Source organism: Triticum dicoccoides, chromosome 1A (assembly GCF_002162155.2).
Source record: "Triticum dicoccoides isolate Atlit2015 ecotype Zavitan chromosome 1A, WEW_v2.0, whole genome shotgun sequence".
Taxonomy (NCBI): Eukaryota; Viridiplantae; Streptophyta; class Magnoliopsida; order Poales; family Poaceae; genus Triticum; species Triticum dicoccoides.
In genome coordinates, this window is record NC_041380.1 from 559807845 (window position 1) to 559826738 (window position 18894).

At 43.9% G+C, this 18894-nt stretch overlaps 1 protein-coding gene across 1 annotated transcript; it reads right to left on the minus strand.

Annotated features, from left to right (window-relative positions):
* Positions 1 to 1584: 1584 nt before the first annotated feature.
* On the minus strand, positions 1585 to 9806 carry LOC119289817 (putative leucine-rich repeat receptor-like serine/threonine-protein kinase At2g19230). The gene is made up of 14 exons (XM_037569031.1): positions 9721 to 9806; positions 9049 to 9604; positions 8722 to 8949; positions 4466 to 4740; positions 4207 to 4345; positions 4034 to 4105; positions 3867 to 3938; positions 3684 to 3764; positions 3412 to 3575; positions 3017 to 3285; positions 2794 to 2920; positions 2614 to 2682; positions 2323 to 2515; positions 1585 to 2207 (listed from the first exon to the last, which is right to left on the minus strand). The coding sequence occupies exons 1-14, from the start codon at positions 9797 to 9799 to the stop codon at positions 1868 to 1870; spliced, it is 2664 nt and encodes an 887-aa protein (XP_037424928.1). The 5' UTR covers positions 9800 to 9806; the 3' UTR covers positions 1585 to 1867.
* Positions 9807 to 18894: the final 9088 nt, after the last annotated feature.

The window sequence follows — 18894 nt, forward strand, 5'->3', positions numbered from 1 at the left end:
TACATGATTTTTTAAATTCATGAACATTTTCAAATCCATGAGATTTTTTCATACTCGTTAACTTTTTCAGTTTCATAAGCTGTTTTCAAATTTACGAACTTTTCTAGATCCATGTTTTTAAAAGATAATGGTTAAATTGGTCAACACTTGACCGACAACTGTTAATGGAGTGAACATATACCGGTTGTTTGAGCAAGGCGATTGAACAAAACCGGCTGCATGCGCGAGCGAGTGATCCGTGCGCTTGTTGGGCCAGCCCACGGAGGCGGTTGCAAGCGCCAGGTTTCGTACTGGCGCCTGAAGCGTCGATTAGGAATTGTCGGACAAAGCTTACTTGTAAGGGCCGGTGTCGACTGACACCATGCCGAAGGTAAATTTGGTCCAAAATTTCACTCCTAGCCAAAGGTGTTTGTTTGCTAGTTTATGGCCATCATATGTTCAAGTTGATTTCGGTTTTGGAGTAGTGGAGTAATATGGTAATATGAGTAGTGTGGTACATTTTCAGCTCTAGAGGATAGGTTGTGTCCCTTCACAAGTATCTATCTAGGGCAATATCAATAGTTGGTCCATCTGCTCAAAAGGTGCACTATGGAGCCTCATGCTTTGGTGGATCCTCGTTTTAGTAAGTAGTAGAGGCTCTTTGAATTTTGTGGGAATTTTCTAAGTGGAGAAAATATGGGTTGCTTTGTCAAGCCACATTATCAGGGACATTGTTTTCAGAAGAAAAGAAAATTTCTTTGGGAAGAGTGGCTTGGCTATGGTAAGAGGATTACGGTATATCCTTAGAGATATTTTTGGGTTGCTTGATGCACCTTTCTTCTGGCTAGAAACAAAGTGGTCAAGGAAAATTCAAATAAGGGCACAAAAAGCAAACGAGCCCCAAAAAATGAAAATGAAAAAAGAATCAGGGTATTACAACTTGTGACCACACGTTGCGGTTTAGCAACATGAATATCGCGTTTTACATGGTGGGGAACACAACCACCCAAAATTAAGTTATAATAGTTGTGCCGCTAATCAGTGAGGTGTTGTCCATCTTTAGCAACCACAAGCAAGACGGCTGTGTTGCAGTGTTCAAAAGCAACGTGATGGTGTCACCCCTTCTGGCGTCTTCTCCTTTGACAGGCTAGCACTGCGGTGGAAGGCAACGATGGCGTCAGCCATTGTAGGCACACACTCTCCAGGTGAAACCCCATGATCCAGTCGGATTAGACGATGTCGACATCTTGTTACCTTGTTAAAGGTGTCGGATCGAAGCCTGTTTTTAGGGTGATAGCCCTTGTTCTAACATCTGGCTGGGCCAGCCAATATTGGTGTTTGGGCTGTTATTCCTTCTTAAAGGTGTTGTTTTAGAGTGACGCACCCTTTATCTATTACTATATAGCTTCTAGGTTTTCGGTAGCATTTGAAGATGTTGCCACGTGGCTTGCCTATGCGGATGGCCTCCGACATGTTTCTTTTATTTTCCCGTGTCGAGTTTATCGGCCTCAATACTTAGCTTTGCTTGACATTGGTTCTATAATTAATAATACATGATTGTCTGCACCATCCAATGCAGAGGCCGAGGGTGTATCCTCATTAAAAAAACATGGATCACTTGAGTAGATTGAACACATTAAGTGTCTGAGAAGTAGTAAATTTACAAATTTTCCCATAAAAATCATCATCAGAAGACTAGCTACTTCCCTTGAAGATAAATAACACAACTTGTAGACGTGGGGTGATGGCAAGTCCTAGTTTCAGCCTTCACTTGGCGCTCACATGCTCCGTCTGAAATGTGGTGTTGATCTGTCTTGCATCGGTGGACATGTTAGTGTCATATCCCGTTGTAGCCGTTCAGGTTTCCAACACTCGCGGTCGTATAAAATCAAGCATTCACGTCGTTGCGCGCGGCCTCAAGCTTAAGGCACTCCTGTAGTTGTAACACCACGTCGGTCATTGTGGGCCGTTGCTCTGGTAGTTGGGCCGTGCATTTGAGCGCAGTCTCTGTGGCTTTCCACACGCTGTTGACATCATGATCGTTGTGCATGCGCACATCTACTATAGTTTCAATGTTGCCATGGGCGAGGCGCTGTCGCACCCACTGGACAATGCTCGTCGGCTCTGGATCGTTCAGGATGTGAGGTTGCCCTGTGATTATCTCGAGAAGCACCACACCGAAGCTAAACACGTCACTCTTGTTGGTTAGTTGAAATGTTGCTAGGTACCTACCAAAATATGAAATCCATTTGAGTGTCAAGTGAAGTATAGCACGTCATTTGTTAATAATAGGCAAGATGTTTTCACACTATAATCAATAGGAACATGCAATGGTGCACTTACTCAGGGGCAAGGTAACCGCGTGTGCCGACCACCCTGGCCGTGGACACATGGGTATCACCGTTGCTGTTGAAAGCCTTGAGCAGGCCAAAATCGGCGATCTTTGCCTCCAGGTTTGCATTCAGCAATATGTTGGACGTCTTCACATCCCTGTGGATGAGGGGCGGGTTGCATCCCTTGTGCAGATACTCTAGTCCTGCATGCATCAACATCACATCATCATGGACGATATCACCATTAATTTGAGCTTCCATGGTTAAGTTTGATGAAGAAAACCCAGATTAAAAAACTCACCTTGCGCGGATTGCAGTGCAATACGAAGAGTCTGTCTCCAGGTTAAACACCTTGCATTGTTCTCTCTCCCTGCAAAAGATCATCAGATAAGTAGCTTGCGCTAAGCTTTTTCATATTTGTCACTTAGAGCCTATATATAAATTATGTTCTGGGTGTTTACAAATTGAGTAATTTTCATACTTCTTAGATGTTCATGCAAGGCTCCTTCAGACATGTACTCGTAGACAAGGGCCATGTACTCCCTGTCCTTGCAGTAGCCAATCAAGGACACAAGATTCTTGTGATGAATCTTTGCCAAGGTCTGAGCCTAAACTAAGCCAAAAAGATCAATGCATAAGCATAGAGAACTCAAAACTAGTGTGCTTAGAGGAATCAATTATAGTTGTCAAGATCTTATTCACACCTCTGCTAGGAATTCTTGTACACCTTGATCTGAAGATTCAGAACGCAATTTGACAGCCACTTGTGTGCCATCCTCCAAAAATCCAGCATATACTTTCCCGAATCCTCCTCGGCCAATCACTCGCTCGAAGCCGTTTGTCACGGCCACCAGTTCATCATACTTGAACCGTCGATTGTCCAAACACAATGAATCGTGCTCGTTGTTGTTTTGGGAGTGCAAGGGCGTGATATTTGCCTCGTCTTGTGACTTGACGTGGTTGCTTGTTGTTCCTTTAGAGTTCAGAGGCCAAATTGTTACTTAATCACCTCACACTTGCACTCGTGTCTTTTCCAAAAAAAAAAAAAAACACTTGCACTCGTGTGCCCAGATTTATGTGTTTGAGAAAGCTAGCTCACCTTGCATTCTCCTTCGCATGCAAAGGAACATAATTGACAAAAGCACAATCACGGACACTGCAATTATTGGGGTAAGAACATAGACGACAACCTTAGAGCTGCTCTTATTTTTAGGAGGTTGGCAATAATTTCCATTCCCGCAGAGGTTTGGATTGTTACCATATCTAGCAAAATAAAAACATCAAGAAATCCTAGTATTCATTAGTTGAGGTATAAAAAGTTTATGATCATAGAACTATCATTGGAAAATTTTGATGCTAGAGGGTACCAACTTAAGTGTTAGGGAGCCATCTTGAGTTCTTTTTAGAAGTGCCGAAGGTATTGATCCACTGAGCTGATTGGTTGTGAAATCTCTGAAAGAAAATATTATATTTAACTGGTTAATTCATGTATGACGGAATGGATCTGAAAGCAACGTTTTCATCGATATGAAAACGACATCATGAATTACTTACAAAAACACAAGCGACGGCAATTGCGAAAGGCTCTCAGGAATTGAGCCCGTCAGATTGTTGTGTGACAAATCCCTGCCAATTAGTAAGGTCCCGGTAAAGAAAACAATAACTGCATACTTTAAGAAAACAATAACATGTTGGTTGGAATTGTTGGTTTAACTGCTTACAAGTACTGTAAACCTCTAAGACTGGCCAAAGAAGATGACACATTGCCACTGAGACCACTGGAAGATAGATTCCTGCAACAAGTATATGCACAGTTACAACTTAACTTAGTGCTACTTCAACTCTTCAGGTAGTTTTGAAAAATAAGAAATTTGATGAGAAACTTCTGACTCACAAGCCTGTGACAGTTGGTGGGCTAGAAGCAGCATAGCTACAACGCAATCCATTCCACACAAAATTCTTGGGCGCACATGGATCACCCATCCAGTTCTTCTTCACACGGTACTTTTCTCTGATGGCCGAGATGGCAGAAACTGTGGCATTCTCAGCAGCAACACATAAATCTATCAGGTTCATGGCGCTATATACATAAATCGTCTGAAATATGATCACCTCCCAACTAGTCCACATGCATTCTGTGCATAACTGCTTACCTTCTTGAACGGTAGTGGCTATGTTGGTGGTGGGGATGACAGAGTAGATCTCGGCAGCGTTGATGATCGGCGGAAGTGTCGAGTTCACGGTGGCATCCAGTGAGATGTTGTACTGGTTGGAAGCATAGACGGGTTTGGTGCTGTAAAGGGTGGTGGTCGAGAGGTTGTTTGGAGTGCAGCTACCGTTCATTAACCAAGATTTTCCGTTGAGAGAGATGTAGAACTGGCGAACACCGGTGGGCTGCAGCTCTGCGAAGTGCAGCATCCATACATACCTACATATATACAATCAAGACTTCTATTATCTGAGTATCTTAAATTTCAGCCACATTTCTAATCCATATGACCAGTTATCAGTATACTGCCATCTTCATCTTTAAGTCACTCCATATATAACCTCCAAACTGGAATTGCACTAACAAGTTACATACACTCGAAAGGTGTAGTTTTACGCTAGTAGCTAGTGCGCGATTTTTTGTGTGTGTGAGAATGTGCAATTTTAGTTCTGTGTACATTTCACAAAAAAGGGTATAATTATCGTCTTGGGTTATCCAACTATTGCTACCTGTATGTTTTTATCTTCGGAGAAGTTATGCTTTACTCGTCGCTTAACTATAACTTATTTTTGCGGGTGCGCTTTAACGATAGCTATATAGACATGATGTGACAAGTTACCTAAACTATTTTTCATCTACTGCTAAACTTTCTGTGCAGAATCACTTGGTTTTTCCTAGATCATCTTATTCAATTTTGTTATTTGAGAAAAATAGCAGGTGCACGCCTTACCTTTTTTTTAGACAGAAGACTCAAAGTGAGCCCTGCTAGATTGATAAACCCCTCGACCGGTTAGACACATCGTCATTCGGGTCAATGCGCCATCTAGGGAGTCTCACAACCCACAACGGCGAGCCATGGCGACGGCAAAGTGCCGTGCCGGCACGGCGCTTCCTCGTCAAATCACCTTTACTCATCACCTCTAGCTAACGTGCTACTGGCAGACTGCTCATCATCGTTATACAACAGAAAAAAGAGCTTCCTACTCTAGCTAGCCCATGACACGGGCTAAACCTAGCCCCTGCGTCGCTCCTCCCGCGGGCGACACGGGCGGCGCCGCCACTCCTTGCCGCTAGCCCTCCTCCTCCTCCCCTTCCCCGCCGCCGCCGGCCAGAGCCGCCGGGGCAAAGCCCCCCCGCGGTGGCTGGCGGCGGGGCCTTCTCCCCTCCTCGCGTTCGTGGCCTGCGGGAGCGGCCGGGCTGAGCGGAGGCGCCAGGGCGCGCGGATCCTGGCGGCGCGGCGGCGGCCCCATGCGCGGCTGCAGATGGATCGATGCCGAGCTGTGTGGCGGCTGCGTGCGGGTCTCCTCATGGCGGCGGCCTTCGCCGGCGGCGGGGCGGCACGTGCGCGGCATCCGGCGAGGGGTGGGGACGCGGCCAAGGTGGCTTCTCGTGCGAGTACGCGGAGAAGAGGCTGCGGCGTGTGTCCTCGGGGAGGATGGCTATCCTCGCCCAGATCCGTCGGCGGCATGGCGGCGGAGGTCGCAGTGGCCGGTCAGCGGTGGCGTAACTTGGCCAGTGGCAGCGGCGAGGTTCCGTCTGGATCTCGGGGCGGCGGCCCTGGAGGGTGGTGGCTGGTGAAGCTAGGGCTTCCCGCGGCAGCATGGCGTGGTGCAGTCCCTGTCCAAGGCGGATCTGTGACGGCGATCTACTTTGGATTGGTTCGGATCAGAGACGGTGACGAGCGCGCGGGATCCTTCTCGGCGGCTCTCGGGGCTTGGCGAGGCGGGGTGGGAGCCCTCCTCCTAGGCTCCAGTGGTGGCACACTCAGGCAGTGGCCGGTGCGCCAGGGATCCCACGGTGGCACTGTTGCTGTGGTTGGTCGCCGGATCTAGGCCGCTAGATCTGGGGCTTTGAAGGCAGTCGAGACAGTGCACAGGTTGTTGGGTGGATTTCTTGGGACGGATCCGGGTGAAAACTTGGTCTTCGGTTGATGGCCGGAGCCGATGATGACGATGCCCTTATCATCGTGTCCTTCATGAAGGCATCATTGAGGTGAAGCTCCCAACTCCACTCAATACCTCCGGGGAAAACCCTAAATCAGCTGATCGGATGTTGGTGGCATTCATGTGTCGTAACCCTCTTTGGGGCTGCATTCTTGGAGGTGCACTCGGCTTCGCAGGACCAGCGGACGGTTTCTTTGGTCGAACGGTGCTTCATCCTACAGATTGATGGTGACGGATCTTGACGGCGTGGTACAATGCAGATTCGGAGTTCGATGTGGGAGGATGGCCTCGCGTAGGAGGACGGCGCTGTCTGGCGTCGTGGTCGCGTCGATGGCAGAGAGACCTGGCACGGTAGATGCAACAGTACAACTCTGAAGATGGACTCGTGACATGTGGCTGTGGCGGCCTCATACCCAGCAGGCGTCCTGATTGGGACCTCAGGTTTTAGATGTTTAGGTTTGGCTGCGATGTCTGTTTGGTATTAGGCCCAGGCTATCAGCGTGTCTTTATCAATTGGATAGGTGTAGCGACAGTTGTTGCTTAGACGATGACTTTAGTCTGGCTGTTGTATGACTTTGTAAGGTCTCGTGAGAATAATTAAAAAAGTGGCTGCATGCATCGTTTAGATACAGAGCCGGAGATCATCCTCCTTTTAAAAAAAAAACAACAGAAAAAAGAGAGAAAATATATAGGAATTCCAACTAGAGTAGTTTCCCATATGCTAAAGGTGGAGGGTTTAATGATTTGCCTACGCTTATCTCAGCATCTCGGCTAGAAGCCTTAAAAAGGCAGTTTCTTGTAATAACCGACGGACTAGAAACTAGACGCATTTGTACAATGCAATGCCGATAGTGGATACAAATAGGCGAGAGTTGGCAGTCGACATACAACATGTGACCGACGGTCATAATGCATAATTTGCTGGTTCAGAAAATCTCACATCTATTTGGTAGTACTAGCAAAAGAGCCCGTACGTTGTAACGGGAAAAAAACACAACACACACTCTTAACCGAACAACCATCACTCAGGACCACAATAGATCCATCTTCTTTATTTTAGCGACGCATTATATTTGTGTTGACACTTATCCTTCTTCTCACCCTCGCCGGTGATGGCCTTAGTGTTCACACAAATCAAAACGTGTTAGAATGTGGTTAATCCTAAGACGTCTCTCTCTCCCTCTCTTCTCCTCTCCCTCTCTCGCTTTGTCCCACACTCGCGATGAGAAATCTGTTGTTTTTCCCTGTGACGTAATCAGAGGTATGCATGTGTAGTTCTCAATGTTTTCTTTTGCCTATATGATTATAGTGCGTGTTTATTTGCAATCCGAATCGCCGCCTGTATGAAAGAAAAATGGATCATGCGCTATAGTTATAAGTTTGCTTCTAAAACAATATTTAAAAAATATTTAACAGGTAAAATTAACATCATATACAGATTTCACACATTTTTCTAATCAAATTTCATATATAACATATTAAAATCGGAGTTACGGTTTAAAAGATATGTATAATTTTAAAAACCATTTGTTTGAATTAAATATTTTCCAAAATAATATTTATAAATACTTAACATGTTAAAATAATCTTATATTCATATTCTACATATTTTTCTAATCAAATTTCATATACAAGATGTTTAAATCGGAGTTACGGTTTAAAAGATATGGATAGTTTAGAAAAGCATTTGTTTGACTTAAATAAGATCCGTAGATGGAATACCTAAAAAGTCAGGGGGGGTTTTGAAAAACTGTAAAATAACGGTTCAGTGTGACTTAAATCTAAACCACGGTTTGATTTCATAAAAACGCAGGGGCTTTTTTGCAAATTGGCGTGACGGACGGGCAGAAACCCTACGTGCTTTATTATTAGATAGAGATAGAGATATAGCATCTGACAATCACAATACATACCGGCGGGTGTTGGTTGCATCAAACACTAAATTGTCCGAAGCTATTACCGACAGTGAGTTAGTAAATAAAGTAATGGTCAGTTATTTGAGAGGAAAGCCGGAGGTTTCCTCAAATAGCCGACAGACAGAGGGTGACGCAAGTCCGTGAAACAGATTGATCAAAAGCACGTAAACATTTAAGGCCAGTACTATACTGCATACCTGGGCTAAGATGATGGCTTGAGACTACCCTGATATACTACTTTGTAAGGTCTTTCTTTATGAATAATTAATAAAATGGTTGCATACATCGCGTAGATGCAAAGGCCGGGGTAATCCTTCTTTTCTAAAAAAGATACTGCATACCCGGGCTTTGGGTTGTTGGTGGTGCTGGCCTGGGCATCCCAGGTGAAGTCGATGGGGCTGGAGGAGTTGATGGGCGTGATGGCAGTCTGCATCACGGGCAACGGCGGCTCGAAAGTGTCGTTGCCGTTGGTGGCGCTGTTCTGCACCTTCTCAGTCGTCGAGATCACCGACCAAATTGTCGAGTTGCTCCATGGGGACCATATACGGTCGAACCGATCTTCTGGGTACCTGATCCATCATCACAATATATAAGCCATTATAAGATCGATGGAAACACACACGTGTGTGTGTGTGTGTGTGTGTGTTTTCTTCAACGTTCATGATTACCTAACGAATGTGGTATCACTTGCGCCAAAGTTGGTCCTGGACACCAGAACCAGCCCCTGTGACTCGTCGGCGTGAGGATAGAACTTGTTCTCCAGGGGCCTGACGTCCAGGCTAGAGATGAACGGCGTACCGGAGCCGGTGTTCACAAGGCACATGTGCATGGAGTCGCCAGGTACGACGGTGATGATCTCCGCCATCACGCCGGCTACCGAGACGTTGATGGTTTGCCAGTAGTTGACGCCGATGTGGAGGTCGAAGACGGGCAGCCGGTTGAGGCCGTCGTAGTTGCCGTAGATGAATCCCGCCCGGACGAGGTACTTGAGCCCGGACACGAGGGACCGGACCGTGTAGCAGCTACGCGCACCGGCGCTGCCGCCGGCGAAGCTCCGCACCGTGTGCCAGATCCTGCCTATCGATGGCTTGAGGTACTCGGCCGACAAATTGTGGTTAGTGCCCGTGTCGATGAAGCCCATGTCTGAGACGTACCGGAGTTTGGTGTCGTTATCCACGTAGCCGACGACATTTTCCGGCAGGCCGCAGTCGATGCTTACAAAACCTGTATACACGCACATGGGAAATTGGGAATACACGGGATATAGCTCACTTGCAGACATTGATGAGTGGAGTGGCAGATATTGATCGCCGAAATCAAACAAGGTACGATGTGCTCACCTAAGTTATCGACCTGGCCATGGGCTCCGCCGCCGGCGAGGCCGACGAAAAGCAACAGCAGCCACCGGCGGGCCGCCATTTCTCTTGCTCGTGGTGTCGGGCCCTCCACTAAGCTAGCTCTAACGTAGATCAAGGAATTTCTAATAAGTTATAGAAGTACTTACCAAGTTTGGGTAGATCACATGGGCCATGGGTTGACTTGCATGCAAGTCAGTCAACCGCCCTGCTGGGCTCGTGGCGTGGATACCCGGAGATCTCTGACTTTTTCCTGCGCGATTGTCGCGGTGACAGGCGATCCCTAGGGTTCCGCAGATTCTTGTGGACAAGCTAGCTCGAGCCAGTGTGTCCATGCACATTGGCTTCCAGAGCGTGCAGGTTGCATCGATCATGAACCGTAATAAACGTACTAACACGATAATGTGAGTCAAGTACTGCTCCAGACATGCGATGACTTGCGCCGTTTCCTGGTGTACGAGATCGGATAAAATCACATCACGCTAGGTTGAAATGAATGCTAAAGGGTACTAGTCCACATGATATAACATGCATTTGTGTTCACGCGGGTAGAATGTCTCCGATTCCAGCCAATCGCTCTGCCAACGAGCCCACGTTGCTTGGTAGAGATAGTAGTTGCGGAAACTAATTATACAAATCTAAAATTAAATTACAACAACAATAATAATAATTAGAGGAAAGATAAAGAAAGCCTCACTCTTCCAGTTCTTATGATGCACCTCGGATCTTCAAGAGTTCTATGTTCTTGGTCATCGTCTGGTGATCATGCATCCTTGTTTTGTGAGAATAAAATTACTCCCTTCGTGCAAAAATATAATAATTTTACTCTCAATCTTTTGGCGGTGTCATGAAGGTACATAGTTTTGTGTCCTCACAGATCCGATTATTCGGATTTGATGAAATTTATTTTAGCGTGTCAACCTTTGTTTTGTTGATTTGACTCTTTGTGCGGGGTGAAATCTTTCTTCAACACCATGTTGAAGATATCATCATTCAACGGCCTGCATTTCTAGATGATCATCTCCTGTCCAAGTACGTTCATCGATCAAGGTTTCCGTATTTTTGGTTGGACGACTCAAGGCGATGTGTTGCAGGGTGGAGACCCTAAGCATAGATCTTTCACGAATTGAAGGGGAATCCACGAAGAACGCGAAGAACCCGAAGAACAAGAGGGGAAACCACAAGAGGAAAACACTCAAGAACAAGTCCAATCACACACCCACTAGACTCACAACCACACAAGATCCACAAAGGCACAAGAACAACAAAGGGAAAGATACAAGGTAAAGTTTATCCCAAATCCAAAGTAGATGAGGTCTTGATGATCCTATGATGGGGATCCCTCTCCAAGAGGAGGCCTTGATATCCACAAGAAGATCTTCTCCAAGAGGAGGGCTTGATTTCCAGGAGGAGCTTCTCCAAGAGGAGGTCTAGATCTCCAAGAGGAGGAAGATGAGCAAAGCTCTCTCTTTATCTATCAAATACTTTGCTAACCCTAAAAACTGAGAGGAGCGCGGAATATATAGTCTGGGGGTGAAAGGGTATGGACCTCGATGGTAAGACGGGCTTTTTAGCCCAATTCGTAGCGAAACTAGGCCTACCGGACAGTCCAGTGCTAAGGACCGGACAGTCCGGTGAGGACAAATGCATTTTCATGCGCCACCGGGCTGTCCGCTGTGGGGACCGGACTGTCCGGTAGTGCAATTTCAGTGTGACCGGACTGTCCGCTATGGGGACCGGACTGTCCGGTAGTGCAATTTCGGCACGCTTCCTTTTCTTCATCTTCACGCTTCCGGTCAGCTCTTGGGTCTTGGGGTCCTACTCCTTGGCCTCCGGGAAGCTTCCTAGCTGCTTGGTGGCGGTTGCCCTCGTACCTAATGATGCACAATGTTCCATGATGATGTACAAACCAAGTCCAATGGATACTCCTCGTGTTCTAGAGTCCCATAGAAAGGAATCTCATGGTCGGTGTCGAGGTTGTAGTACCTCGTGGAAGTCGCGGACTTGAGCTTGGGGAGCTTCTCTTGAGCCTAGTCTTGAGGTGCTTGTTGGCAAAGATGTCGTATATCCGAAGGCGAAGATGCCTTGAATTCGCTTGACGAAGATGCCAAGGAGATGGTGAAGTCGTTGAGCGGTTGTTGGTGTTGAGCTCTTGACCTTCACGTTCGTGGTGGTGATGGTGTCGATGTCGATGTGATCTTGCTGGAGATGGTATCTCGGAAGGATGTGCACTAAAGCTTATGGAGTAGCTCGGTGAGGATAGTGACACAAAAATTTAATGCAAAATGTTAGCAAGAGTCAATAAAATTGAAAGAGATTCAAAAATTCGCAAGTGAAACAAGTAGACCAATAGCAAAGAATGGCACACGGAAACACACACACGGATAGATAAATGGGGTCGTGCAACCAAGGAATGAGCATAAAATGTGGAATCCACGGAAAACGCTCGTGTTGCACAACTCAAGAGAGACGTTAGCACGATTGCTCAATAGGCGGATACGACACTTGTGTACAACCTATAAGATGCAAAATGGATAAACTTTCTATCCCAAGTATGCTATTATGTATGGTTCTCGGTGTTTCGCACACGATGATCCAAGATGGTCAATATGGTAGTATGATATGCAATGTGGCGATGCTATGGCTATTGCTTACAAGCTATTTGTTTTCGGTTTTCTTAAAAGCTTATTCTCTTTTTTGTATTTCCATTATGCAAAATGCACAAACCAAGATAGCAATTGTGTATATGCGAGAACAATCTTGTGACACAAGAGATGATATGATGATACCAAGATGATGATACCAAGATGATATGGTATGTATGCAATGGAAGGTGCGGATCACTAATGTGCACAAGTAAAGTTACCGGCAATACTCAAATGGCTAGTCTCGATAGGCAAGTGACGCAAAATGGCTAGGGGTTAACAAAGCAATGGCAAGAAAGAATGTATAATGATGGGATACCACGATACCAAGATGATATAGAGGTTGCCGTTCTTGCTTACGGTTAGGGTGTCAAAATGGTGAAGGTGGACGATGTCGAATCCTTGTTGAAGTTGAGCGGCGGTGTTACCGATGTTGAACCGTTCCTAGTTAGCTGAAACACCCCAGGAAATGGAAAAACTGCAAACTCAAAATCTCCAACGGAAAATGTCAAATGGTGATAGCGGAATGCGATGGTGGTTCCGGAGTTGACAATGCAGAAGTGGTGGTAGTGGTTGATGAAGACGCAGTCGTCCCTAAGTAGCCGAAACACCTTAGGAGACTCAAGTCACCACTCAAGCAACCACAAATGCTGTATGGATCAAAATGGGTTAGGCTGAGGAAAGCTATGGTGGTTTTGCGGAAGATGTGGTGGAGGGCCTTGGCAAAGATGTCAAAATGTCAAAATTTTGGTGGAGTCAATTGATGTTGGAACACATCTAGATGGATAGGGGATGTCAATAGCTACTCAACGAGCTAAAGAACGTCAAAATCGGACTCCGGATGTGGAAGATATGGCCGAAACAAGAAATCAGCCGAAGCAGTTTTTGAACTAGCGGACAGTCCGGTCCTGGGTAGCGGACAGTCCGGTCTTCATCCGAAAACCTTCTGATTTGAGCGGACAGTCCGGTATTGGGGAGCGGACAGTCCGGTCTGTGAGTGATTTGCTCCTGATGCAAGCGGACAGTCCGGTCTGTGAGTGATTTGCTCCTGATGCGAGCGGACAGTCCGGTCTGTGAGTGATTTGCTCCTGATGCGAGCGGACAGTCCGGTAAGGGGGTCCGGACAGTCCGGTGCGGATTAGGAAGACACGAAATTGAATTTTTTTTGGGGCGGAAATGGATGATTTTGGGGTCAAAATTAAGGAGATTTCGTGGATGGAAGGTGGGGAAATGATAACCCACAAGTATAGGGGGATCACAACAGTTTTCGAGGGTAGAGTATTTAACCCATATTTATTGATTCGGCACAAGGGGAGCCAAAGAATATTCTCAAGTATTAGCAGCTGAGTTGTCAATTTAACCACACCTGAAAACTTAATATCTGCAGCAAAGTGTTTACTAGCAAAGTAATATGATAGTAGTGGTAACGATAGCAAAAGGTAACAATAGCAAAAGTAATATTTTTGGGTTTTCTAGTGATTGTAACAGTAGCAGCGGAAAAGTAAATAAGCGAAGAACAATATAGGAAAAGCTCGTAGGCATTGGATGGGTGATGGAGAATTATGCCGGATGCGATCGATCATGTAACAGTCATAACATAGGGTGACACAGAACTAGCTCCAGTTGATCAATGTAATATAGGCATGTATTCCGAATATAGTCATACGTGCTTATGGAAAAGAACTTGCATGACATCTTTTGTCCTACCCTCCCGTGGCAGCGGGGTCCTATTGGAAACTAAGGGATATTAAGGTCTCCTTTTAATAGAGTACCGGACCAAAGCATTAACACATAGTGAATACATGAACTCCTCAAACTACGGTCATCACCGGGAGTGGTTCCGATTATTGTCACTTCAGGGTTGCCGGATCATAACACATAGTAGGTGACTATAGACTTGCAAGATAGGATCAAGAACTCACATATATTCATGAAAACATAATAGGTTCAGATCTGAAATCATGGCACTCGGGCCTGATACGTCTCCAACGTATCTATAATTTTGATTGTTCCATGCTATATTATATTCTGTTTTGGACATTATTGGGCTTTACTATACACTTTTATATTATTTTTGGGACTAACCTATTAACCAGAGGCCCGGCCCAGAATTGTTGTTTTTTGCCTATTTCGGAGTTTCGCAGAAAAAGAATATTGAACGGAGTCCAAACGGAATGAAACCTTCAGGAACGTGATTTTTGGAACGAACGTGATCCAAAGGACTTGGACCCTACGTCAAGACATCAACCAGGAGGCCACGAGGTAGGGGGCGCGCCTACTCCCCTAGGCGCGCCCTCCACCCTCGTGGGGCCCCCTGTTGCTCCACCGACGTACTCCTTCCTCCTATATATACCTACGTACCACCAAACTACCAGATACAGAGCCAAAACCCTAATTCTGCCACTGTAACTTTCTGTATCCACGAGATCCCATCTTGGGGCCTTTTCCAGAGCTCCGTCGGAGGGGGCATCGATCACGGAGGGCTTCTACATCAACACCATAGCCCCTCCGATGAAGTGTGAGTAGTTTACCTCAGACCTTTGGGTCCATAGTTATTAGCTAGATGGCTTCTTCTCTCTTTTTGGATCTCAATACAAAGTTCTTCCCCTCTCTTGTGGAGATCTATTCGATGTAATCTTCTTTTGCTGTGTGTTTGTTGAGACCGATGAATTGTGGGTTTATGATCAAGTTTATCTATGAACAATATTTGAATCTTCTCTGAATTCTTTTATGTATGATTGTTTATCTTTGCAAGTCTCTTCGAATTATCAGTTTGGTTTGGCCTACTAGATTGATCTTTCTTGCAATGGGAGAAGTGCTTAGCTTTGGGTTCAATCTTGCGGTGTCCTTTCCCAGTGACAGTAGGGGCAGCAAGGCACGTATTGTATTGTTGCCATTGAGGATAACAAGATGTGGTTTATATCGTATTGCATGAGTTTATCCCTCTACATCATGTCATCTTGCTTAAAGCGCTACTCTATTCTTATGAACTTAATACTCTAGATGCATGCTGGATAGCGGTCGATGTTTGTAGTAATAGTAGTAGATGCAGGCAGGAGTCAGTATACTTGTCTCGGACGTGATGCCTATATACATGATCGTACCTAGATATTCTCATAAGTATGCTCAATTCTCTCAATTGCTCAACAGTAATTTGTTTACCCACCGTGAATACTTATGCTCTTGAGAGAAGCCACTAGTGAAACCTATGGCCCCCGGGTCTATTTTCCATCATATTAATCTTTCAACACTTAGTTATTTTTATTGCTTTTATTTTACTTTGCATATTTATCATAAAAAATACAAAAAATATTATCTTATCATATCTATCGGATCTCACTCTCATAAGTGACCGTGTAGGGATTGACAACCCCTTATCGTGTTGGTTGCGAGGATTTATTTGTTTGTGTAGGTGCGAGGGACTCGTGCATGGCCTCCTACTGGATTGATACCTTGGTTCTCAAAAACTGAGGGAAATACTTACGCTACTTTGCTGCATCACCCTTTCCTCTTCAAGGGAAAACCAACACAGTGCTCAAGAGGTAGCAGGAAGGATTTCTGGCGCCATTGCCGGGGAGGTCTACGCAAAAGTCAACACACCAGGTACCCATCACAAACCCTTATCTCCTGCATTACATTATTTGCCATTTTCCTCTCGTTTCCCTCTCCCCCACTTCACCCTTGCCGTTTTATTCGCCCTCTCTTTTCCATTTTCCTCTTTTTGCCCGTCTCTCGTTTGCTCGTGTGTTGGATTGCTTGCTTGTCACGATGGCTCAAGATAATACTAAATTGTGTGAATTTACCAATACCAACAACAATGATTTCCTTAGCACTCCGATTGCTCCTCTTACCGATACTAAATCTTGCGAAATCAATGCTGCTTTGTTGAATCTTGTGATGAAAGATCAATTCGCCGGCCTTCCTAGTGAAGATGCCGCTACCCAACTAAATAGCTTCATTGATTTGTGTGATATGCAAAAGAAGAAAGATGTGGATAATGACATTGTTAAATTGAAGCTATTTCCTTTTTCGCTTAGAGATCGTGCTAAAGCTTGGTTTTCGTCTTTGCCTAAAATTAGTATTGATTCTTGGAATAAGTGCAAAGATGCTTTTGTCTCTATGTATTTTCCTCCCGCTAAGATTATCTCTCTTAGAAACGATATTATCAATTTTAAGCAACTTGATCATGAACATGTTGCACAAGGTTGGGAGAGGATGAAATTAATGATACGTAATTGCCCTACGCATGGTTTGAATTTGTGGATGATTATACAAAAAATTTATGCCGGATTGAATTTTGCTTCTAGAAATCTTTTAGATTTGGCCGCGGGAGCCTCTTTTATGGAAATCACTTTAGGACAAGCTACTAAACTCCTAGATAATATTATGGTTAATTATTCTCAATGGCACACTGAAAGATCTACTAATAAAAAAGTGTATGCGATAGAAGAAATTAATGTTTTGAGTGGAAAGATGGATGAACTTATGAAATTATTTGCTAATAAAAGTGTTTCTTCTAATCCTAATGATATGCCTTTGTCTACTTTGATTGAGAATAATAATGAATCTATGGATGTGAATTTTGTTGGTAGGAATAATTTTGGTAACAACGCGTATAGAGGAAACTTTAATCCTAGGCCATATCCTATTAATTCCTCTAATAATTATGGTAATTCCTACAACAATTCTTATGGAAATTTTAATAAGATGCCCTCTGATTTTGTAACTAATATTAAAGAATTTATTACTTCACAAAAGAATTTCAATGCTTTGATTGAAGAAAAATTGCTTAAGATTGATGAGTTGGTTAGGAACATTGATAGAATTTCTCTTGATGTCGATTCTTTGAAACTTAGATCTATTCCACCTAAGCTTGATATCAATGAGTCTTTCAAATCCATGAGAATTTCCATTGATGAGTGCAAAGAAAGAACCGCTAGGATGCGTGCTAAGAAAGATTGCTTTATAAAAGCGTGTTCTTCTAGTTTCCATGATAATAAAGATGAAGATCTAAAAGTTATTGATGTGTCCCCTATTAAATCTTTGTTTTGCAATATGAATCTTGATAATGATGGGACTGATTATGATCCACCTTTACCTAGACGACGTTCCAAAAATTCGGAGTCTTTAGATCTTGATGCTAAAATTGTTAAAAGTGGGATTGAAGAAGTCAAAAATTTAAATATTAATGAAGCCACTATTTTGGATTTCAAGGAATTTAATTATGATAATTGCTCTTTGATAGATTGCATTTCCTTGTTGCAATCCATGCTAAATTCTCCTCATGCTTATAGTCAAAATAAAGCTTTCACTAAACATATCGTTGATGCTTTGATGCAATCTTATGAAGAAAAACTTGAGTTGGAAGTTTCTATCCCTAGAAAACTTTATGATGAGTGGGAACCTACTATTAAAATTAAAATTAAAGATCATGAATGCTATGCTTTGTGTGATTTGGGTGCTAGTGTTTCCACGATTCCAAAGACTTTGTGTGATTTGCTAGGTTTTCGTGATTTTGATGATTGCTCTTTAAACTTGTACCTTGCGGATTCCACTATTAAGAAACCTATGGGAAGAATTGATGATGTTCTTATTGTTGCAAGTAGGAACTATGTGCCCGTAGATTTTATTGTTCTTGACATAGATTGCAATCCTTCATGTCCTATTATTCTTGGTAGACCTTTCCTTAGAATGATTGGTGCAATTATTGATATGAAGGAAGGGAATATTATATTCCAATTTCCGTTAAGGAAAGGCATGGAACACTTTCCTAGAAATAAAATCAAATTACCTTATGAATCTATTATGAGAGCCACTTATAGATTGCCTACCAAAGATGGCAATACCTAGATCTATCCTTGCTTTTTATGCCTAGCTAGGGGCGTTAAATGATAGCGCTTGTTGGGAGGGAACCCAATTTTATTTTTATTCCTTTTTATTAATAAATAATTTATCTAGCCTCTGTTTTGGTTTTTTTTGTTTAATTAGTGTTTGTGCCAAGTAGAACCATTGGGAAGACTTGGGGAAAGTCTTTTTAATCTTGCTGTAAGAAACAGAAACTTTAGCGCTCACAAGAATTGCTGCCATTTTTATTTGGAAAGTGCTATTTAGTTAATTCTTTTTGCAGATGATTAATAGATAAATTCCTCACGTCTTATTTTAGAATTTTTGGGGTTCCATATCTTGCGTTAGCTACAGACTACTACAGACTGTTCTGTTTTTGACAGATTCTGTTTTTCGTGTGTTGTTTGCTTATTTTAATGAATCTATGGCTAGTAAAATAGTTTATAAACCATAGAGAAGTTGGAATACAGTAGGTTTAAAACCAATATAAATAAAGAATGAGTTAATTACAGTACCTTGAAGTGGTGTTTTGTTTTCTTTCGCTAACGGAGCTCACGAGATTTTCTACTTTAAGTTTTGTGTTGTGAAGTTTTCAAGTTTTGGGTGAATGATTTGATGGATTATGGAAAAAGGAGTGGCAAGAGCCTAAGCTTGGGGATTCCCATGGCAC

What these genes read in the sequence shown, in the direction of transcription:
- LOC119289817 (XM_037569031.1), bottom strand. Translation starts at nt 9,799, where the DNA reads ATGGCGGCCCGCCGGTGGCTGCTGTTGCTTTTCGTCGGCCTCGCCGGC. An exon ending in AGTGATACCACATTCGTTAG is followed by an intron (nt 8,950 to 9,048) that starts GTAATCATGAAC and finishes ATGATGGATCAG; the next exon opens with GTACCCAGAAGATCGGTTCG. An exon ending in CGCGGTTACCTTGCCCCTGA is followed by an intron (nt 2,208 to 2,322) that starts GTAAGTGCACCA and finishes ATATTTTGGTAG; the next exon opens with GTACCTAGCAACATTTCAAC.